The sequence below is a fragment of the Toxotes jaculatrix genome, chromosome 14 (assembly GCF_017976425.1).
Source record: "Toxotes jaculatrix isolate fToxJac2 chromosome 14, fToxJac2.pri, whole genome shotgun sequence".
Lineage (NCBI taxonomy): Eukaryota > Metazoa > Chordata > Actinopteri > Toxotidae > Toxotes > Toxotes jaculatrix.
Window position 1 is genome coordinate 3,791,602 of NC_054407.1, and position 23,463 is coordinate 3,815,064.

The 23,463-nt window shown below is 41.7% G+C and overlaps 2 protein-coding genes across 4 annotated transcripts; one reads left to right on the forward strand and one right to left on the reverse strand.

Moving 5' to 3' along the window:
* Positions 1-669: 669 nt before the first annotated feature.
* Positions 670-9,494, reverse strand: olfml2bb (olfactomedin-like 2Bb). 2 transcript variants are annotated; one of them, XM_041056187.1, is made up of 10 exons: positions 8,897-9,494; positions 7,577-7,849; positions 7,321-7,428; positions 5,952-6,116; positions 5,606-5,804; positions 4,982-5,473; positions 4,674-4,850; positions 3,969-4,165; positions 3,849-3,858; positions 2,354-2,506 (listed from the first exon to the last, which is right to left on the reverse strand). In XM_041056187.1, the coding sequence occupies exons 1-10, from the start codon at positions 9,161-9,163 to the stop codon at positions 2,490-2,492; spliced, it is 1,905 nt and encodes a 634-aa protein (XP_040912121.1). In that variant the 5' UTR covers positions 9,164-9,494; the 3' UTR covers positions 2,354-2,489. The 2 variants fall into 2 exon arrangements, with proteins under 2 accessions (XP_040912120.1, XP_040912121.1); XM_041056186.1 differs by lacking the exon at positions 3,849-3,858 and having other exon boundaries at positions 670-2,506.
* Positions 9,495-10,518: 1,024 nt separating this feature from the next.
* On the forward strand, positions 10,519-22,754 carry LOC121193629 (protein Niban 1-like). Of its 2 annotated transcripts, XM_041056026.1 has the most exons (15): positions 10,519-10,703; positions 12,519-12,649; positions 12,838-12,975; positions 13,320-13,437; positions 14,644-14,805; positions 17,449-17,564; positions 17,686-17,790; positions 18,300-18,462; positions 18,587-18,768; positions 18,944-19,090; positions 19,218-19,328; positions 19,512-19,619; positions 19,724-19,835; positions 20,935-21,582; positions 21,658-22,754. In XM_041056026.1, the coding sequence occupies exons 1-15, from the start codon at positions 10,649-10,651 to the stop codon at positions 22,455-22,457; spliced, it is 3,096 nt and encodes a 1,031-aa protein (XP_040911960.1). In that variant the 5' UTR covers positions 10,519-10,648; the 3' UTR covers positions 22,458-22,754. The 2 variants fall into 2 exon arrangements, with proteins under 2 accessions (XP_040911960.1, XP_040911959.1); XM_041056025.1 differs by having other exon boundaries at positions 10,520-10,703; positions 20,935-22,754.
* Positions 22,755-23,463: the final 709 nt, after the last annotated feature.

Sequence of the window (23,463 nt, forward strand, 5' to 3'; positions counted from 1 at the left end):
TCTTTCTGCGTACACAGTTGATGTGAATGGGCATCTTTCTTCTGTGTACTGCTTGGTGGTCACCACCACCACCACCCACACCCCACCCACGTGTCAGGAGCTGCAGGACTGGAGCTGTGGCTCATAAAATATAGTCCATGAAGCAGATATATTAACTCCCCACGTGCTCTCCTGCTTTGAAAATGTGTTATTGTTAATTATTTTATGGCATTTTCATTCTGTGTTGAATGTATTAGGACTGATCCGACCTAAAGAGAACCGAGCTGAACCAACCCAAACCAAACCAGATTAGAATGAAACACAGTGGCTATCACACACCAGTCCATGACCATACCTGAAGCTGTGTGAGGCTCTTTCACATGTAGAAGGTCTGGTGTGTGTCCTGAGCGATCTCAGAGGTTTGCCAGCATCTAGCTGGGTCTTATTTTCCACCCTGGGATCTTTCCAGTGGCTCTGCTGTTTCCAGGAAAACTAAATCAACCCCAGGAATAATGTCCACAGCAGCCCGCACAAGACAGGCCGAAGAGAGAGAGAGAGGGGGAGAGAGGGGGGGAGAGAGGGGGAGGGAGAGGGAGGGAGAGAGAGGGAGAGGGAGGGAGAGAGAGGGAGAGAGAGGGAGAGAGAGAAAGCGAGAAAGGGAAAAAGACAGGTCCACCTTCATCCTTTTGAAACATTTTATTATAAATTAAACAAACCAAAAAGGTAAACTTGTAGTAAAGCGATTGGAATCAACTTTGTCTTGGGATTAAAAAAAGCTGTGAGGAACGTGTGTTAAAGTTAAATGACTGAACTTCAATGGCAGATGAAGCACTAACGGTACCAGGGTCTCCATCCCCTCCCGTACTAAAGCTTATGATGGAAACATTACTTGACGGGAGTGAAAGTAAATAGGCAGCATGCTAAGCAGACATACATTATAAAAACACACAGTAAAGATTTTCATCATATCAGAGAAAAGGCTGCAGCTTTTTTACACACTGATAATAAAGGCATTATATTCATGTTGTGCACAACGTGTAAAGTATACAGTATCTGTAGCTTCACTAATAGAATCAGTTTTTACTCTCTGGAACCGAACATTGTATATTAGACATTATATGTACAGTGGGGGTCCAAAAGTCTGAGACATTCAAGTGAATGGGACAGTGGTCTCAGACCTTTGGGCCTTGTTTCCCAAAACCATCTTAAGATATAAGCTTTAGTTTAGTTGTTTCCCAGAGCATCGTGACTAAAGAACATCTTCAGAAGCTTCAGAATCTGCAGGAGGAAACAAACTCTACATTGTTTTGGTTGATTTTTAAGTCTATACTTTTATCATGAACGCTAATATTTCATTAAGTGATGTTAAATGGAAAATGAGTGATAATGTTTTAGAATAACAAAGTAAAAGTAAACTGAGACACAAGCACAAATCAGTTCAGCAGCTGATTTGTGTAACTGAGCTGATGTCCTCCTCTCCCTGTTTCTGACTAATAAATCCACCTCTTCTGGCTGAAAGGACACTTTCCTGATGGTATATTTTCAGGTTCCATATCTTCACACACTTCTGTCACAGTGTAACCTCTGCCTCTAGCAGCGGCTAAATCAAAGTTTACTTTCATAAGCTTCCACACGGTAACATGAATTATAGAAGTTTCATTTTCATACTGAGCAATTCCAAGTATAAAACATTTCTCTGTGTTGTTTACAACACTAACACCTTGTGATGGATGTATTTTTGAATATATATAGCACAGGTAAATATGCAAAGTTACCTTAAATGTATTCAGCACCACAGACAGCTGGGAAATACATGTAGAAATTTAAGAGCGTTCATAGGAATGCTCTGAGAAAACCCTCTTAACTTCTATGACCGATGGTAGGAAATTGGGCCCTCGGCTGGTTAATCCTGACTTTGGTGTGTGTGTGTGGCAGAGCAGCAGTTGAGGTCGAAACTAAAATACATTCAGTTAGACTGATCCACAGTCACTGAGACACAGAGCGCTGATCAAAGATCTGCTCAGCTGTTATCTTTTTCCTTCTGTCCTCAGCGTTGTTTGGACCTCTTGCTGTATATATTAAACTGCTGACCATCCGTCTGCCCATCACTTCTTCCATCCTGAGTTCACTCATTGTGCTAATAAGCGAAGATGACATCATACATCATCTGATGTCCATTGTCCCATGCGTACAGTTTCTTGTCCAGCGGGCAGTAAGCCAGCTGGGAGGTGTGTGAGTGCATGTTTGTGAAGGCAAGACTTGGCACGGTGTGTGTGAGCGTGTGCGTGTCAAAGGCGTACGTCACGTTGGCATAGTGACGCTCCATGCTGTCCACAGCATAGAGCACGCCACAAACCAGGAAACTGTTTCCGTAGCGACCGCGCCGAAGACCTGTGCGAAAGCTCCGTATTGGTTGGAGGTCGTGGGGGCGGAGATGGGTGAGCAGGATCACTTCCTGGTGAAAACCCTCTGTGTCCAGAGCAGGGTAGAGCAGCCACAGGCCGGACTCATCAACGGCGAACTCCACCTGCAACCAAAATAATCCACGCATTCAGATTACAAGACTTTAATTCCTTCAGGCCACAAATAAAAGCTCCTTAAAAGCATTGTAAAAAAAATTTGGAAATGCACTTTATTCTACTTCTACAGTACTGTTTATTTATACTTTGTTTGTGAGAGTGAGATTAAGAGATTTCCATGTCTTATTTCTGATCCTGGAGCTGTGGCTGGAGTCAAGACATGGTTAACTTAGTGTAAAGCATGGAAGAAGAGGGAAAAAGCTAGAATGACTCTCCAAAGTGAAAACACCTTCCTCTGGTCAAAACCATACATGGCAATAATGCTACTTGTCACAGTTACACAGATAAGACCCAGACTTACTTTGCCCTCTTAGCACTAGACCCAACAATTCAATGTAATACAATTTTCTTTAATTAAATAAAAACAAGACAAGACAAAAGTGACCAAACATGATGAAGCAACTTTTAGCCATGATGCTGCACACAGGTTGTGATATATCTTATTATATATTTCTTGGTAATCATTAGTTTTTGTCTATGTGTATGTTACAAATAGATTTTTATTGATTGATTGTATTGATTTTATTAATGCATTTCTTCACCTTATATAAGGTCCTTTGATCGCCTCTGTCCCAAAGGTGCTATACAAATTAAGTGCCTTGCCTTGTCTATCAACACCTCTAAAGCTCATTAACTGCAATGGTGGATCTCATTTGCTTAATCCATACACAAACAGACATGTAAATACAACAGTTTGTGGTTTTAGTGACTTCAGTGTTGGACATATTTCTTGGTGAACAGCAGCCAGGAGCAGTAACTGTTAGCAGCCTCACAGAGTCGTGTGGTTCTCAAGTTTGGTAACACTGTGTCTGCAAGGAACTGACATTAAAAGCTGTGCTGTATCCAGAAACACTTCACCGTGGGTCTGGTCACATGGATAGAGTGTTGTTTGTTACAGTTATTAACAGATATTTAGAGCTTTATAGTTGCTGATAGTTTTACAGGCTTTTGGACAGAGCCGGGCCTGCTGTTTTCCCCTGCCTCCCGTCTTTATGCTAAGCTACACTGACCACCTCTCAACTGCAACTATTTACTCAATCCGTGGTATTGATCGTCCCATCTCACTCTCAGAAACAAAGCAAATAAATGTATTTCCCAGAATGATGAATTAAGATTTTTTTTAAAGATTTTTTTCACTTAAGTAAGGTAACTAGTAAAATCCAGAAATATTTAAGTTAAAAATATGAACTGAATTCAAAAGGGAACAAAACCACAAAAGCATCTACTCCTAACTATCTGCCCTTTCGAACTCTACAGTGATTTGTAGTGTTTTTTGTTCCCCTCACTGACCTTTTATAGCCTTTGAAAGTGTCCCGAGTGAATAGTCCTCTAGTAAATCATCATGCAGTGTTTCCCTGTAGAGTTAAATCACAGTTACCACGCTCACACCAAATATACCACGAGCCTTACTTCAGTTTGTGTCCGGTGAGCTTGCTCCTCCAGTAAAGCATCATGCAGTGTGGTCCAGGCAGCTACATATCTGTGTCTCAGGTCATATCTGATGACGTCCCTGCTGAACGCACGGTTGTAGTAGAAAGCCCCATTAAACACGACGTGGCCTGTTCCGGTGAAACTGTAGGGCAGCTTGTATGAGTTAGTTGCCTGACCTGAGCAGGAAGAACACAGAAAACATGCAGGAAGTTGGTCAGTCTCACAACACACGATGTGACTTTTAGGACAAGTCAGCATGACTGTGTACTGCTGTGTGATTCATCCATCCATTATCTATAGAAAATATTTTTCTAGTTATATTTTATGGCCTTCCTCTGTCTCACTATGTTAACAGTACAAAATATTACCTCTATAGATGCTAATATTTCAATAGTCTAAAATGCCTTTCTACTCTCTAACCTCTGTGTATTAGACGAGAGGAAAATGGGATATAATCAAAGTGCATCAGTAGCTCTGGAAGATTTGTCTCAAAAACCAGTGGAACAGTTCATGAGATGGGTTTGGGCGTCTGAAATAGAGAACCTGTTTGAATGTAGACTGATCTTGGTAGTGCCAAGTGAGCAACATCCAGTCTTTCTTGTTCTTTACATTGTTAAAACTGAACATGGCTTACTGGGATGGCCTGGTTGGGCATAGATAAACGGTTTATTTTCCTTCTTAAACCTGATTTGAAGGTGTCCATGTCTCGGAACTCTAGGAGGTTGGCGCCATAGTGACCACTGGTAAGGTAGATGACGTTGCCATGGCCTCGAGCATCTCTCATCCAGGCTCCGTCACTCAGGCCGTAAGTGTTGTGCTGGACCGGATCAGAGATGCTGGCCACTGTGTCCTTACACAACGCTGCAAGAACACAGAATGGAAGGTGATGGTGTGAATGAAGACTGTGTAACATGATCAGCATTTTCTTATTTCAATGATAGAAATATGTGCAGCCACTAACTGATGAGCTACTGTACTATATATATCTGTACCAGGCTTTTTGGTGGTCTTTGGCTGGTCAGCGGGGCTCTCCGTCCAGCTGAGTCGACTTCTGGGCAGCGGCTTAGGCTGTGCCGTGGGAGACTCATCAATGGGTCGACCTATGTTAGTATCTGAAGCTGAGGTTTTATGCTGAGTGACAGGTGTAGTAGGCTGAATAGTAGTTCTAAAGGTGGTAGTTTGTTGGGAAGTAGTTGTCAGTTTGGTTGTTGTTGGTTTTGGAGTTGTTGTAGTGGCTTTTTCAGTCGTTGATTTCACGGTAGTGGGAGCTGGTTTGGTTGTAGTTGTCGTTGGTTGGGTGGTAGTGGGGCGATCTGTCGGTCTCTGAGTTGGTGCAGGATTGTTTAGTCTCCTTGACTGGTCCTTGGTGTCTGGTTCTGTGCTAACAGTAGGTGCAGGTCCTGGATTCTGGATGGGAAAAGTCCTGGGTGGTGGGAGCTGGTCAGAAATCAGTAAGTCTATTGAAGTATTTGCAGTCAGAGAAGCTGTAAGAGAAGGAAAATGAGATGTGACAGTTTTAACAATTATTTTTTTTACTCAGGACATAAACCATTGTAAGAGTTGTGACCATGTGACATTAAAGCAGCACATCAGTCATTGGAGTACATCAGACTCACTCTCATCCTCCTTAAAGCTCTCTTCTTCTGCTTTGTAAAAGGTCACGCCCCTGATGACCATGGTGTTTTTCTCTTTGATTGGCTGCCGTGGCTCTGTCTTCTCTTTGATTGGCTTTTGAGTTCCTGTCTTCCTGGTTGGCTGTTGTTGTTCCAGACCATCTTGTTGTTGACTTTTCTTCAGCTGACCTTCATGATTCTTCTGCAACAGTACAAGCAACAGTCCATCGAGTTTTTAAAGCATTTAGAGGCTTGATGAATTAAGCTTTTTTAGAAAACACACAGGAAATTGGAATCAGCCTTTGCTTCTCATCTGTTAGACATTAGACACATTTCAGATAGCTGATACCTGCTTGTTGGTGGAGGCAGGTGCTCGACTTTTCTGTTCTGCATTCCCCAAATCATTCACTTTCTTTTTTTTCTGCTGGGCCTTCTTCTCTTTCTCCTTGTCTTTTGCTCTTTCCTTCACACGCTCTTTCTCTCTCGCTCTCTCTGTAAAATTACGGGCGAAGGCCTATAATGCACAGACAGGATGAACACGAAGGATGAACATTAAACTTACAGTTAACTTTAAAGCACAGTTCACAGTCACTGCTGCTGTTTTTTCTTTTAATTTGGTAGATTGTAGACACTGTTTGTGTGCAGGCAAGTCTACATATCAGGAAATAAGTGAAGAATGGCTGTAGCCAGTGTCTCAAGAACTACTCTGCACATGAAACATTTGGACATAAAACACAATTCCTGTAACATCCTGCATTTTCAAATAGAAAGTACTTGGAGAGAACAAACCTTTGCCAAAGCACATTATGCATCAAAATACATGTTTCAATTAGACTGACACCAGCTGAGTCTTAGATTTGCAAACAAACCAATCACACCACCAATTAACAGGCCAATTAAATTACACCAATTAAATCTGTTGGACTGATGTACAAATTGGCAGCTTGAATGAACAGCTGACACATTATTAATTATTATTTGTTCACAGTTTTGTTAAGAAGCTTTCTGCTTCAGAATTTCCCTCCTGGAAATGCCACATGAACAGTTTCCTACACTAATCATTTCCAAAGGGATCATGTATTGACTCTCACTGTATGACAATGACAGAAGTATGATGTGTAATTTCCCTCTAGAAGTGTAGTCCAGTCCAAGCCACGATCAACTGTGGGAAAGGTTTCTGGACTTCATCTTAAGTTATCATCCATGTGCACTTTAAGCTCATACATACTCCAACTGCCAGCCTGTGATGTTCTTCATTATGAAGAACTTTTTTTTTGAGCATTTTATTCGTTTATTAGATAACCTACAGTAGAGAGATGAAGGGAGAGACGGGAACAAAGGTCCCCGGCCAGACACAAATTTAATGTTGCAGTTGATCGTCAGCGTCTTAAACTCCAAGGCTATAAGGCTATAAGGCCACTCCTTCTGAGTTTGGAATCACATTTCCTTCATGCAAGACAATAATCTACAAATAACCAATAACCCAGAATCACAGTGAAATCTAGAAGAATGCAAAATGCATGAAAAGGGCTGCAATGCAGTCTGGGATCTTCAACCAGCAAATAAAAATATTGATGTGAACATATTTTGTTACATGCATGCAGTTTTTTGCAGTGTGGACTCAGTAATATTAACATGAAGTGTGTGTGTGTGTGTGTGTGTGTGTGTGTGTGTGTGTGTGTGTGTGTGTGTGTGTGTGTGTTTACAAGCATTCTCACTTTTTCCATGTTGTCCATCTTGGTCAGCAGTTTGGTGGTGACAGAGTGGAGCTTTAACAAGTCCATTCCATACAGAGAGCCCTCCAACAAGTCCATGATAGTCGCCAGCTTAAGAGACAAAAGATAAATGACAGAGAAATAAAAATCTTTGATTATGAACAGCATCTTTACCTAATGTTTAAACTCCAAACTATTTCAAGAAATGATTTATCCTTGATAGCCCACATAAAAGTTTTCACAGTGTGTGTGTTTTTACCTTAATGTCATCCTTGCTGGCCTCCTGGAGTTTCTTAAACCTGTACTCTCCCTCACAGGGGTTGACAGCTGAAGGTGGGGCCATGCACACACACTTCTTGCAGTCCGTTCCCTTGGTAACCGTCTCGACGGTGTAAAAATCCTGGGGCAGTGATGCTGTGTCCCTCTCATGGATACGGCTGCAATCAGTGCGTTTGATTGGTCGAACAATACAGCGACACACGCAGTCTGACCCGGATGACACAGTCTTTACTTTGTCGTAATCACCCAGCAGCTGAAAGAGAGGGACAAAGTCTATTTTACCTTCTCTGTGTTTTTTTTGGACTTACTCCGGCTTCTCAGATGGAGGGAAACTTTAGAGAAATAGTAAACTAAACTTTAACATGGATGTATATTTAACTGTATATTTGTCAGAAACACATGAATGAGAACCAAAAAGGAGGAGAGGCAGCATGTGTGTTGATTTTCAGCTGCAGCAGTGGTGAGCTGCCTGGGAAGAAGAAGATGGCTACAGGCGTTTACAAACAGGCACTTTTTGGTTTGGAGGGCTTACAGTTTGAAGGTTATTACATAACCAACCGCCAGAAGGATGCAAACTGTTACCATGGTGCGCACACACACACACACGCACACACACACACACACACACACTACACACACACACACAGCTTTGGATCACTGACAAATTGTGGGGTTTGGGTTGTGTTGAAATGAAAAAGTAAAGACTGCTGTGTATAATACCATCACTTTCCATACTGGATATGAAAGATTTGAGATTTACAGTTAAAAAGCAACATGTGTCCAAAAAAAAAAAAAAAAAATTCTCATGTGGTTTTTCCTTTATGATGTGGATGGAAGATTTTGCTCCACAGAAACCACTGAGATGTGAACTGACACACATGACTTGAGATCAAATGAGGTCTCACAGAGAGATGGAAATTAAACTGATCTCGGGCAGAAATATTTCCCATCATTGTCAGGAATATCCGGGTTCTGTTTATTTATTTTTTTATCCAGCATGGCCCCATACAGAACTTCAATTCAATCAACTTTTACAACTGATCAACACGCCCACTAAACAGGGGAGATCATGTGAATAAAAAAGGAAACTCATTTTAAATTTAGAAATAAAAAAAGTGCTGCCTTTCTGGCTAGTGTGTTGTGTTGTGTTGTGTGATGCCTAATCGATGAATGCCTCATTTTAATCTGTAAAATTTCTACTTCTAGTTTACTGGTTTTACTGTTACTAGAAGTACACAGTTTGTCAATGAAGTCTGGCGACAAAGGAAATGTATGGTATAAGGGCGCACATGGCACTGACCTGGCTGATGATGTTCTCCTGGTTATCCAGCTCATCCTCCAGAGGCTCGGCGGTGGGCTGCGGAACAGGAGCGTCTCTCCGCGGGAGCTGCTGCTCGCCTTCACGCAGACTGTCCTCCGCTTTGGCCGCTGAGGGAGCATCCTGGTCCGGTTTACCCAGCGCCGTTGCTTCGGGCACCAGCATCTTCTCCGCGCTTCTATCCGCCTCCTGAGCACCAAGTCCGCTCGCGGCACAGCATAAAACCAGCAGCGACAGTCTGCGCCACATCTCTCCACAGCTCTCTGTGCACCAACTAGTCTCAGGTAATTATCAGTTTGTTTTAGCCAAGGAAGGCTGCGCAGGTCCAGTCCGAGAGCCCCGAATCACCCAGCGCCTACGCATATAACAGGCCACAGGTTTCTGCATTAACCTTCACCAAAACTTAACTGACCTTCCAAAAGCTTAAAACCCACAGTCAGTGTGCCTCCAGAAACTCTTTCACATCTCCAACACACTGAATGAATCCGGACAGCTCCTGACTCTAAGCCGGATCCGCCTCCAGATCGGCAGATCCGCGTTTTTCATCCGTTTTAGAGCAACGTTCCAAAAGCGGCCCGAGTCCAAGCGGAGTCCACTAAGGAGCGGGCGGTGTCACAGGCATCCAGTGGATTCAGCAGGCCCACATCTGTGGGCCGGGCTCCCGGGAGCGACTACAAAATAATAGGATCCGTTTCGGGCGGAATTAGGATCCACACCTGTACTGGCCATGGTGCACCGGCTGCGTTTTACAGATTTATTTTTATTTTTATTTATTTATTTTTTGTAAGCTTGAAAAAAAAAAATTAAAGTTGCAGAAAGATACTTGTTCACTCATTTCATCCATTAAAAAGAATGAATGAGAAAGGGGGAAAGGCCCTGAGTCAAACCCTCTTCATCTCCACTGGACAGGTTGGAATGGAAAGTTTTACCTTAAGGTAAAAATTAGGAGATAACTTTCATGTTTTAATTGGTCATTTGAAGGGGTTTTACTTTTAGAAAGACCTTAATCTATGCAGATAATTATTCAAAATTACCTAATATATTACAACCCCTTAATCTTAATTAAGTTCTCCCTCAAAACCCGATAAAACTAACCTACTAATATAAAATAATTATTAATGGGTACATTTTTGGAATTTCAAGGTTAAAAAAAAAAAAAAAAAGTAGGGATTCAGTTTCATAGTGACAGTCTGCACAAAGTTAGGCAGCCAAATTCAAGTTTCCAAACATATACCATATAGATACCATGTAGTGTGGAGATTCAGAAAAAGTAGGTTAAAGATTGGCACAAACATAAAAAAAACTAGCAAAAGACGACAGAATAATTGTTGATACAACATTTTTCCCCCCAAAAATGCACCACAGTTAGAAAAAAAAACCCAATATATTGCCATGTTAGAATAATAGTGAAGTATGAGGCTAAAAATGCTGTTGCATCTCAGTGTCTACCAGCAGATGGCTCTACAACTGAGGCAGTGTAGCTTGTGTGTGATGTTGCAGTTGGTGGGTTGACGGCTGTGACAAGTTTCACCTATGTTTTAAAAAGTCCCGCCCAGCTCACCACACGCTGACTTGCAGAGAACAGAGGAAATGAGCTCAGCAATCACCTCTTGACACATGAGAGCAGCTCATTTAGTTGTCATGTATGACATACGGGTCTGCTGTGTGCACAAATCCAAATAACTGAATTAAGCTTTTCTAGAGACCTTTGAGAAGAAGGGACATAGAGACATTATGGGAGCATCTTCTTCTGGCTTGTTGGATGAGGCCAAAGTCAGCCACATTAAAGGTAAAACTAAGAGATGGTTTATTTTTGCTTTTCTTTCAGCATAAGGACTGTTCATAAGGACTTATTTGAAGATGAGCTTTCCACAGAGAGTAAAGTGGATAGAAAGATAGGAAGAAAGAGAGACATAAAGAAATGTCAGGTGAAAGAGAAATAACAGGAGCTGTAGGGGTATGTGGTGTAGGGCTGATATTGACGCTTGCAGTAGAAGTAGTAGTGATTCTTGTTGCTACTGCAGAAGAAGTGCCATCAGTAGCGGTAAATAGTTTGGTAACTGTAGCGGTTGGAGTGTTTCTGTAGACATTAGTTGCGTAGTAGTAGATAAAATAGCTGTTTTACTTTCCCTCACTGTGCTCGTGTAACTTATTTTAGTTGATCACTTCGTGACATTTGGATTGTAAATTAATATTATGCCTAAAGTGTCAGTGGTGAAAGAGTTATAACTGCGGTTAGGCTGGTTTACCCTCCACTGACGGTGGAACATAACTGTCTGTGCTGGTCTTTACTAGATAGCTTTCAGCAAAGACAGGAAACTTGGAGGGGGTTGGGCTGGGGGTGTCATGCAGTCATGCAACAAACAAAATGATGGACATTACATTTATATAGTATTGGCCTTAATCACCATTCCACCAGGATGATTGTTTTATTAAATGCGATGTTACCATGAAAAAGGAGGTTATAATGTAAGTGTAGTAAAAATGTTAATGACAGAAATGATCATTTTAACCCCAAATGAATCTTGAGTTTAAAACAAGAATACGAAACAAAACATAAATGAAATGCTATGTGAGTCGCTTCGCTCATTTCTGTGTGTGCATTCCCATACATGTTATCAGCACAGTCACATCCTGTCACTAATCTCCACTGCAGAGTAGAACGTAATTACAGCCATTTCCAACTATTACATTATTATGGGATGTCTAATCTGTCTATGTGAGTGTGTGTCTGGGTGTGTGTGTGTGTGTGTAACATGAAAGTCAGGCTACAGAGTGACCCAAAGAACACATGATAATGGCTGTGCACTGTTTAAACAAGTGATAAACAACAGACTGTGGCTGATCCATATCCAGACTCATCAAAAGCCTCCAGTGAGGAGAGCACAGTCATCCATCTCTCACCACCACCAGCCTACAAAGCTCATAAAGAGCACTGTGCACAGCTTTAAAGGTAGACATGAGTACGAACTCTACCCTTAACTCACAGATAGAAAGCTTTAGAAACAAGTTGTTCAACAAGTTGACAAATAACAGACACATTAACTGACAAATTGTGGCTGTGTGTAGTTATGTGTTTGCTTACCCTTTTATCTTCTACATGCTTTGCTATGCTCACTAGCTGGTCACGAACTTCGAGTGTACAGTTGTTGTTTTTTTGCTGAAAGCAAAAAACAAGACTTATAACATCAGGGAGCATGAACCACAGCTGTAGAGCTGTGGTCCATAAAATCGAAACAATGAGCTAAAAGAGGCTAAACTGTACTGAGGCTAAGGGAGCAGCTAAGGGAGACTGCAGAGTATGGGGATAATTCTCTGTGGGCTCATCAGTAAAAGTTCCACATTACACACAGTTATTTAATCCATTATTTATATACAAATATTGATTTGTGTGGTTTAATATACAAATTTTCTTAAGCTAAAAATATGACTCGGTTACTGTGGTTTCTTGTAAGACAAAGCATCTGTGAGTTCATTAATCTAGTTCAGTTTTGAGTTGGAAGGAATTATATTTTGAAAGGGACCATGCAAACTGAAATACACACAGTATGACATATTTTTTAAATGTGTGTGTGTGTTTGTGTTTTTGTGTGTGTGTATCCAGGACTTGTTGACAGTACATTCCAGAGCTTCAGTGTGTTTTACCATCAGCAGTACTCTTCAGCCTACTTCAGACACCTACACCAGGAGGTGGAGCCTAAGAAAGAAGGGAGGGGCCTGTTGCTGACACAAAGGGTAGGAGCTAATCCTGCCAATCAGTCCATCAGTCGACGCTGGTTTACTCTACATATTCATGTTGGATGCAGCTGGAAAATCTGTGCAAAATGATTAAGATGAATAAAGTTAAATCTCTCTCTCTCTCTCTCTCTCTCTCTCTCTCTCTCTCTCTCTCTCTCTCTCTCTGTGTGTGTGTGTGTGTACAGCCTCAGTATCCTCCAGAGGAGGTTCTGTACCAAGGCAGTGTTAAGTTCTCCTGCTGGGATGAACAGGGAAAGAAATGCAAAGAGAGGTACGCCGTCTTGAGAAGAGACTACAAAGTGGACATACATGAAAACATGGAGGTAACACATTCGGTCATTTGCATACAGAACATAACATTCATTCATTCAAGTGTTATGTATTATATTACTAAACAGTGTTCAAATCCATGGCCATGGCCACAAACCTGAACTGATTCTGTGTCAAGCAGCTGTCCCCTCTTCCAGCAGCAGCAGCAGCATTTCATTATCACTGACTGGTGTCACTGACTGATGAAAAATCTCAGTAAAAACAGAGCAGAGCTGAGCGGGGCCTTAGAGACTCGAGTGGGAATTCCATCAGGGCCTGCAGCTGTTTGACCTCTGACACATCTAAAAGCTTTATGCACCTCCCTCTCTGTCACGCTTGTCTGTGTCTCCACCTGCAGACTTTCAATCGAGGATGTGCAGCTAAGTTGATCCTCCAGCCAGTGGGGGGCACTGTGCTGACCACAGAGGAGGAGTCCAGAGCTCACCTGGAGAAAATGTGTGCTGGGATACTCAATGGTAGCATTATTTTTATTCCTATACACTGACAGTGTTTAGCATTAGCCTGTTAACACCCTTCCATTTTATCAGGCTAAATGATCAAGTGTGAACTATCTGCACTGCCTGAGATTAACTTTTTTGTGTTAATTTCTAGTGTCAAACATAAACACAGTGAATGTAAAAAGAGAAACACAACCTGACAGCAACCTGCTCAGTTCACACAAACCTGGACTCAGTAAAACTAGATCTGCTCAGCTGTCCCATCCATGTGTTTGTTCTTTATTTAAATATGTGCCCTGTAGACCTCTGCACAGGACTAAACCTGTACCTGCATAATAAGACCTGGAGCGACTGAATCTAGCTGGGACTTTCAAATTTGAAACCCAAACCTGTCCCAAGACCCAAATTTTTGTCTTATTTAATCTATCACTGAATTAGCTTTCCTGGCTAATCCAACACATGCATCACGATTGGCACAGCAAGAAAGAGAGGGACAGAAATTTTTAATAAATTACTCTCGAAAATGACTAATTCAGACCAAACCAAAGCCCAAAGTTTGCAACAAAATGACTTGAACTCAACTTAAAACCAAAGTTCAGCCCCCTGACTCAAATCCAACAGGTTCCTCTAAGTATCAGCAGATTATTCTGTGTCCAGTTTGGTCCATTTGAATGCATTAAGCTTTGGGTCTCCTCTCACATTCAATGGGGTCAGGTTTTTAAAGACATAGGTCTCGGATGTGCAGATAGTAGCAGAGGACGTGTTTAATTTTTACAATTCATCTAATCTAATTGCATCAAATTTACTGTACCTATGTTATAACCACTTTTTTATGTGATGGTAAAATATGTTTGTCAAGAAGTATTAGGCTGATGTCACCATCACTAAACGTGTGACCAGTGTTCAAGGTGTGAACCACAACATCCTGAGTTTAAACTGCTCATCATCTTAGGGAGTGGATATGACTGTGACACTAGATGAAAGCCTTTCAGTGTCATTGTTTTCTTTCAATCATAATCTTTTCTTTCCCTTAATCAAGAAGTTTTAGATTCCTGAACTTAATAAATGCACTGTCCTACCATCAGAAAATTCTCATTTGGGATGTTTTGGAAGACAAACTGTTTTATCATTTTTAGGACATTTAGAGACACACTCTAATGGTTTAGAGAAAATACAGACAAGCCCACATCTGTAACACCACTGTCTTTGTGTGTGTCTGTTTAGGAGTGAAGGAGGATTCTTCCTCGGTGGTGTCATCTCCAGATGTGTTTGCTGTGTATCTGCACCTGCCTTACACAGGCCACACCTGCTTCCTGTTCCAACAGGAAGAGGAACGAGATCACTTCTTGTCTGCCCTCAAGACCTGCATTCGACACTGCAACCTTGGTAAAACACTCACAAGGAATAGTTCTAACATTTTTGGAAACTTCATCATTTGCTGTCTTTTCAAGAGTGAGACAAGAAGATCACTCAGTGAACAACTTCAGTCAGATTTCACTGAGTCAGATCTCATCCAGCAGGTTGACAGATGACATGATAGACCTACTAGTTAAAGGTCTATGGTATAATAATCGGACATAGCTCTAGCAGAGTCTCCAGGCTGTAGGAGAAAATGGATCAGGACTCCCCATTACAGCAGTCCATGCTGGTACTGGGTTGTGTTGTTGTTTATAAGTGGACTGGATAACATAGTGAGGATCCGCACCAGTATTAGTGTAGTCCATGGGGAGTTTATCTTACACCGCGCACACAGTCATCCTGGACAAATGGCAACACAGGAAACGGCAATTACTACTTATAACATCTAATGGGACTTAACTGGAGATAGCTCAGGACACCCAGGAAATGACTTAATAAATAAGCCTAATTCCCAAAATGTTCAAGTATTCCCTTAAATTTACATTAAAAAACACATTTAATTGAAACAGCAAAATAACCAGTCACAGAAAAAAAGGAATATTTTCATTGCTTCATGTTTTCTCTTGAAATGACATGGTAATGTGCCACTCCTCATGCCTTGAAATACATCTTGTTACTGTCTAACTGCCAAAGTAATATTTGAATCATAACCACCATCCCACTACTGAGATGGTGTAAGAACTTTAACAATTCAAACAGTGTTTGACACTCCTCATCTGACATTTCTGTAATGTCAGATGAGGGTGTAAAATGTTGAAATCTCCTGTAGCAGACAGCTCTCGTTAGTTGGGTCTATTTCACAGTGTCACTTGTGGTGGCAGTTGCCCAGGCAACAGATAAAAATATTAATGCTCTTCACTTCCTGTGTGGTTAGCTAGGATACAAACCTAAAACAACCACAAGGTTGCGAAAACACGACATGTCATATCTGCACAACCTCCACAGCAACAGGAAGCAACGCACAGCTGGTCGGCACCAATTGTTTCACTTTAGAGGAGGCTTGGTATAAAACACAGTGTTGATCTTATTAATCCTCAGTAGTTCTTATTAATAATTAAAGTAATATATTAGTTTCTTTTTCATAAAGCGCTGTCACTTAACTTTTATAACTTGAGGTTTTAATTCCTTGATCTAATAAACTGATGATCGCCCCCTCTGGTGTCCATATAGCTTTAATACTGTAACTTTCCTTTACAGGAAACTCCTTTCTGTTTTATTTTATTAGACATAATTGAAAGTAAGAAGGGAAATACAAAAAAAAACCCCATCACATTCAGTGTTTGTCATCCAAGTTATAGAATACTTCCGTCCAAAGAAAGTGTTTCTGCAGGGTTTTTTTTTAAGCGGCGCCAGTCAATATTTTTAAATAGACACTGGGTCTAATGACAATGTCGCTCATAATGATGAAACCACAAAGAGTTGTTACCCACTCAGTACCTCTCAGCTCACAACTTTACCTTTTTGATGATTCAGTCTTTACCTGCTCAGCACAAAACAGCAGATAAACAAAGTTTAACAGCTGCTGAAGCTAATTTCATACAATTATTCAGAAAACTAACTGGAGCACTGCCTGGAGATCTTAAGTAATCTGTAGTTTATCCAACTAGGTGTAGGTTTAAAAAGTGGGATCTCAGATGTAACAGCTTATTTACTGTTGCTACATGAGGAAAGCAGTAATTGTAGAGAGTAACCACCTAAATTAAATTAATGGACAGAGATGAAGTCTTTGCTGACTGTTAGTGAAGTCACACTATTCCTGACAATCCAAAGCAGAGCCTGTCACATCACATGTCGGTGATACCAGTCGGTTCATGCCAGTCGGTTTTTAGCTGCATCAGTGTGATTAATACTCAGTGGAATAAAAGGAAGTGTGCTCAGCGTTGGAGGAGCTTTCTGTTCCTCAAATTTCTTTCTCATCAATTAAGAAAGAAAAGAACACCCAAAGGCCTTATGGGGAACTGGACGACAAAAGACACAATAATGGGACTTAGCAAAGAAAAAAAGCAGAACACAAGAATGTTGCTCATTAGAGATGTGAAACCCAACACCAATAAACACAGAAACACTGGAACACATAACTGTTCAGACTAGTGTATGTGCGATTGTATGTGTATGTGTGCCTTAACCCTTTAAGCCACAGAACCACCTAATTCACTGAATGCTTGAAGAAACAGGAGGGAAGTGCCTATACAGTTTCATATGATCTCATACAATAGCCCTACAGTAAAACAACCTCTGTAAAAGTAATGTTTTGTTACATTGTTCCAGTTATTACAGTTTTTCCACTCCCTGTAAATTCTGTTTCTGAGGTTTTCAAATAATTAAGAATCTCCTCAACCAATGGGAACCTTAGAGGTTCCAAGAGGTCCTTGGAATGTCCAGGGGTCCGCAGCAAAATGTGTAATGGCTGGATTTAATGAGAGCCTGAACTTAATGAGACAGAATCCATGGTGAACTTTGACATTTATTGCTTAACAAAATGTTCCCACACAGGCCGCTGAGACTAAATCTTGTCGAATGTGTTCTAATGAGAAGAGACAGCAGAAAAGGATTGAACATGATTTCAGCCAAACTCCTCCAGAATCATAACTACATCCACTGTTTCTGCAGACCCCTGGCGTGAGTCATCCTATGAGAACCAGGCCTACATCCGAGCCCTCCGACTCTACCGCCAGGACAAAGGATGCTATGAATCCTGGGAAATGCTGCTGGGCACTGAAGAACATGTCAGCAACCGCACACACACACACACACACACACACACACACACACACTAACATCTCAACTTTATGTCTGTTTCTGGTCCTTTCTCTACTTGCTCAATCAACTGTGTGTTTGCATGTGTAGGTGCTGGCCTCCCAGGTGATGGAGGAAGTGTTGCCATGGTTACAGAGTCAGCTTCAGTCCAGAGTGAAGGGCAAGAAGGCTGAAAGGATACGACAGTGGTTGGCAGTGAGTTAAACTAACACATCCAAAAAGGTTGAGAGGGACGTTCTGGTGTCCTCAGCTCTAAAACTCAGAAACATTAGCAAGCTGTGTGCTGAGTGACAGCTTCACTCTCCAACATGTTGTCAGTCACGTTACATGTGTTTTTTGTTGGGTCATTCATATGTGATCAGGTGGAAAGTTTTGCCACAAAATTTCACGAGGTGGATAATTTGTATTGTGTTTACAGCTTGTGACGTTGCCCCCAAGTGGCTAAAAAATATTGATTAAAAGTTATTGCAGGTTTAAAGAATTCAGACTTTACTCTCAAAATCCTCATTCTAACTGTTTCTAACTGTCATTAGTTTACTCTAAAGTGAGTGGTAATGAGAGATTTCAGACTCATGTGTTAATCCATAACTCTACACACACCATGACATTTTGCACAATTTAAAGTTTATTTTAACACAAATGTGACAATATTTGTGACTCTGTGTTTTACTGTATGTGTATGTGTGTTGTTGTTAAATGTTTAGACAGTGCAGGCAACCCACACCTTGGTGCTGGAACTGCTAAGGGAGAGTTTGGTGGCTCTGAGGGAGAAGTGTCGTCAGACAGCGTCAGACAATCAGGCGCTCATCAGATCCAACCTGGACCAGATCATGTCCTCTCATTCCTTCCTGGAGCAGAAAATCAGAGGTACAGCTCACTGAGCTTTAACCCCTGAAGTCTGAACACACCTTCAAATTCAAACACAGACCACCAGTAAAAATTCACTTAAAGTGAATATGTGTGTGTGTGTGTGTGTCTGTGTGTGTTCCAGGATGTGTATGTGAAGAAGCAGATAAAGTGTACAGCGAGTCTGTAGCACCCTACATGTCCTCCATCCTTGAAGTGCTTACGGAACACATAAGTGCAGGAATTCAGGGGATGCAAAAAGAACTGCACACACAGATGGACTCTGCCTTCACAAATACAAATGGAGGGACAGAAGAGACGAAGAAGGTGAGAGAGACCTTTGTGTGTTTGAGTCGATGATTATAGAAGTGTTCACCAGGTGAACTTTAGCTTAAATTTGTGTAAGTGCAGAGTCTAGGTTTAGTCATTTCCTTTCAGCTTATGGTTGTGGTTTTATTTGTGTGTGTGTCTTTGTGTGTGTGTGTGTGTATGTGTTCTCCAGGCCTTGTCCACTCTGCACGCCATCAATCTGGATCAGTGCTACAAGCAGGTGAAGAACCTGACGGAGACACTTGAAAACTTAAAGCAGCGGTTTGGATTGAGCAGCACTCAGAGGCTGGTGCACACTGCACAGATGGAGATGGAGCAGGTATGACGTAGTGCTGGAGGTTCCATCACGTGCATCAGCACTTCAGCACAAGCTGCAACATTTGGTACAAGGACCCGGCAAAACACAAAAGATCAACACTAAGGTGTTTTGTTGCTGTGTCTTCCAGCTGTTGGACAGTGCTGTATACACCTTAGAGCTGTTCCTCCAATCATCAGCCAAACTGCAGCCTTCTCAAGTTCCTGTCAAGATGGAGAGAGCTAAAGAAAGAGTGCTGAAGGTAAAGAATTACATCACCGAATATCTAATGTTGCCCCATGAATTTATTTCTTTTTTTCAACAGGAAAAGTGATTTCAATATTTATGTGTGTGTGTGTGTGTGTGTGTGTGTGTGTGTGTGTGTGTGTGTGTGTGTGTGTGTGTGTGTGTGTGTGTGTGTGTGTGTGTGTGTGTGTGTGAGCAGCAGCTGGACTACGACAGCAGAGTTGTCCAGAGGAGGCTCTATCAGAAAGATCTACTGGAGATCACCCTGCCTACTCTCACCAGGAAGATGGACAACAAGTGGAAAACTGTAGGTCAAATACGCTGCTGCAGGGACAGATGTCCCACTGTGTCTTATTGTCTCATCCCAGTCCTTTGACTCTACACAGTGTTACATGTGTTTTCTCTGTTCAGGAGCTGGAGCAGTTTGAGCAGTTCATTTTCTCTGACTACAGCAGTTTTATCCTGGTTCATAATGTCTATGATGATGTGCTGAGAAACCTCCTCAGTAAGGAGATAGAAACAGGTAAACACACACACACACACACACACACACACACACACACACACACACACACACACACAGTTTCATTGCAGTACCGGTAGTTGACACAAAAATAAAGAAGAGATGTATTGGTACAATGACATTATTTACTATTATTGGAGAGTGACTTGTCTGTGGGTGTGTGTGTGTGTTCATGTAAGTGTAACTGCTCTGTCTAAGAAGCAGCTGGAGGCACAAAGTTTTGAAGGAACCTATTTCTTAGTGAGACCGTTGTTTTTTCCTTTGTACATATACTGTGTGATATACAGTAATACTCTGTTCTGTGCATTGATTCCAATAAAATTAACACAGGTGTGATTTATAATAGCAAAGACAAGAGATTGAAGGGAAATTAGGTAAACTGGTGGTAAAGCAATAAAAAGGGTCAAAGTACAGCTGCTGCAGGGTCAAAGACACACATGGCAAGACCCAAAGGATGCTTTGATCTACACTACCTCCATTCTTTCCACACTTGCTTCTTGTCATTGCTATTACAGAGGTACGGTGATGACATTAGGACAATGTAACTTCACCTTCTTTATATATGGAAGGAATTATACTATGCACGGACAAAAGAAAAACCACCTGTGTAGCTGATACAGTGCCAGAGGTTTTCTTCTTGTTTGTTTGGGGCTGGAGTCTGGACTTTAGATTTCAGGTTTCACTAAAGGATCCAAAGTCCTCCAGTTTGTTCACACTTCCTATATTCATTTATTAATACAAATTTACTGAATTATATTTTTGCTGCTGTTTTCTGGCATGATGGTCTAAATGCTGTTTCAAAACTGTTCCCACATTGCCAAGAATATTATTTTATTTTATTTATATTTGGACACAGGCACCATGTGCATTTCTATTAATGCCTTTAAATTATTTAAAACAGCACTGAGTGCATGATGCATGGTGTCCTCAACAGTAGCAATGGCTGTGTCAAGTTGGTCCATTTATTGTAACTCACTCTAAATATAAAGTGAAGACAGATAATAGGAGCATCTTCTGAATATTAAATATAAACTTTACTCTCTATTCTTAATGATTTTTTTTTAAAACTCTGCTTTAACTCTGCTTTCCTTCTCCTCAGTGGTCCAGGATGCTGCCAGTAAGAAGAGCAACAACCTCTTACTGGACATTTCAGACCTGGCCATCAGTCAGTACAGTCTGCTGGGACAGACGCCTCCCCGCTCTGCACCCGACAGCCCTTCTGCCATTCACTCTCCAGATCCTTCCTCCACCGTGTCCAGCAAAGACAAAGAACCAGCTCCTGTGGTGGAGGAGGGGGCTCAGACAGTCACAGCTCAACCTCAGACTGACCCCGAGCTTAACGATGAAGCCAAACCTGATCCCAGTACCACTCAAAGTTCTGAGCAGAGCACAGATCTTCAGTCTCCCTTGATTATCGTGACACAGCAGTTTGATGAATCTGTGACAGAGGAGGAGGGGGCTGCTGGCCTCAAGGAAATCTGTGAAGAGGAAAAACTTGGAACTGACACAACATCGACGATGGACTCAACTTCAGCTGAATCTTCCACCTCAGCTGCACCTGACCATGATGCAGCTGTTACACCTGAAGCTCCTCCTATCTCAGAATCCACTAATCCCATCCCAGATCCCTCTGAACCTTCAGTGGCTGTTACATTTGAAGCTGGAACACCTGACCGCCCTTCTGTCCCAGAATCCACTAATCCCGTCCCAGAGTCCCCTGAACCTTCAGTGGCTGTTACACTTGAAGCTGGAACACCTGTCCCAGAATCCACTAATCCCATCCCAGATCCCACTGAACCTTCAGTGGGTGTTACACATGAAACTGGAACACCTGACCCCCCTTCCGTCCCAGAATCCACTAATCCAGTCCCAGAGTCCCCTGAACCTTCAGTGGCTGTTACACATGAAACTGGAACACCTGACCCCCCTTCCGTCCCAGAATCCACTAATCCTGTCCCAGAATCTCCTGAACCTTCAGTGGCTCAGGAGAGTCTGTCCTTGTCGGAGTCCACGGATGTCCCAGATGCTGAATGTGCTCAAAGTGATCAGTCTGCTATGCCTGAAAACTCTGCTACCTCAGATCAAATATCAGAGGATGCTTGTTCCGTCCAGCCTTCCTGTCCTTCACCATCACACCCATCCTGTACAGACAGTCCGATGAAAATCAGCCTTGGGGCACTAAACGAGGCGATTGGTTGCAGCTCCGTGGCACCTGCTGTGATGGCACAGCAGACCACTGACAGAGCTGTCTACCTGACGGGAGAGATTAAGGACAACTGGGAGCTGGAAAGGTTAAAGGAGGAGAAACAGAAAGAGACAGAAGCAGAGGAGAAGACTGAGAGCAGGGTAGATGATGAAGAGAAAGGTAGTGAGCTCAAGAAAAGAGAAGAAGATGAGGAGGAAGCACAGGAGGATGGAGATCATGCGGAAAAAGAAGAAAAGGAAGAAAAAATGGAGGAGGAAGAGGTGCATGTCCAAAGCCCTCAGCCAATGGAATCGCAACCAGAAAGTTCTGCTGAGCCGCTACTGGGCAGCGTGGCTATCATCAGAGAGCTCGTGACAGAGATCACTGAAGTGGAGACAATAATCAGCCCATATACCAACAGCAGCAACGCACCCTGAGAGTCACATGACCCTGCCCACTGTAGATCATACTGTAGATCAAATGGAACAAAGAAAAGTGAAAGTGAAAAGTGTGAAATGAAAGTTAAATGTGTTCCTTTATTACTGCATCATATTTTTATGCTACTGCATTCTGAAAAAGACAAAAAAAAAATCGTTTAAAAATTGTGGTAAGCATTTTTTTCTTGACAGAGGCTTGAGCTTTTTTTTTTTTAACCTCTGTTTATGTTCGCTATTTTCTTTTCTGCTAACATTGAAATGAATTCAAAGGCCTAATAAAGACGTTCTATGTTCTCAGAGTCATGTTCGTAAACCTACTTGATTTTTTGATTTCTTGGGGGAAGTGGAAAAAAAACTATTGCCTGCAGTGTTGCTCTGAGCAGGTACTGTACAGCAGCTTTATCAGAGCCAAAACCAAAACATTTAAGATTGTAAAACCAAAACAGTGAACGGAAAGATGCTAAAATGCTCTGTAGAGCTGAGAAGAACAACTGAGATTGTGATAGTTCTCTGTGGGATCATCACTATGAGTAACCCCTTTCACATTACAGAGGACAACAATGGAAATAAGTCCTTGTGAATCTGCTGCTGTTAATAAATGTGCTAACTGAATTTTGACTGCACGTGCTCCAGAGACTGTGTGTTTCCAATACCTAACACCTGGAGCAGATATTTGTGTGTTATCTTGAATGACGAGGTGGTGAACATTTCTTTATCTGGTGCCAAGCTGACAGAGCTGAAGCTCTGCTACTGTTTTAAAAGCAGTGGTGTTGCTTTTGATGGCCTGGCTGATAAAAGGCCGTATGATGAACAGATGTCTTTGGATGATGACTGAAAGTAGTTTGCTTAACAATATGAAAACATTGTCAGTATAATACAGTAGTTTTATATAGGTGTGCCATGTAATGTTTACATAAATACAAGTTACCATTTTTTTATCCATAAAAGGAATTTATTGTATAGAATATGGAGGAATGTGAATGTTCTATTATGAGCTGAAACGCTG

Excerpts from the sequence above, each read along its gene's own strand:
- olfml2bb (XM_041056186.1), bottom strand. The coding sequence starts at position 9,163 with ATGTGGCGCAGACTGTCGCTGCTGGTTTTATGCTGTGCCGCGAGCGGA. Across the intron at positions 4,851-4,981 it reads AAAGACCACCAAAAAGCCTG|CGTTGTGTAAGGACACAGTG; the intron begins GTACAGATATAT and ends GTGTTCTTGCAG. Across the intron at positions 4,166-4,673 it reads CATGGACACCTTCAAATCAG|GTCAGGCAACTAACTCATAC; the intron begins GTTTAAGAAGGA and ends CTTCCTGCTCAG.
- LOC121193629 (XM_041056025.1), top strand. The coding sequence starts at position 10,649 with ATGGGAGCATCTTCTTCTGGCTTGTTGGATGAGGCCAAAGTCAGCCAC. Across the intron at positions 12,650-12,837 it reads GCCTGTTGCTGACACAAAGG|CCTCAGTATCCTCCAGAGGA; the intron begins GTAGGAGCTAAT and ends GTGTGTGTACAG. Across the intron at positions 13,438-14,643 it reads GTGTGCTGGGATACTCAATG|GAGTGAAGGAGGATTCTTCC; the intron begins GTAGCATTATTT and ends GTGTCTGTTTAG.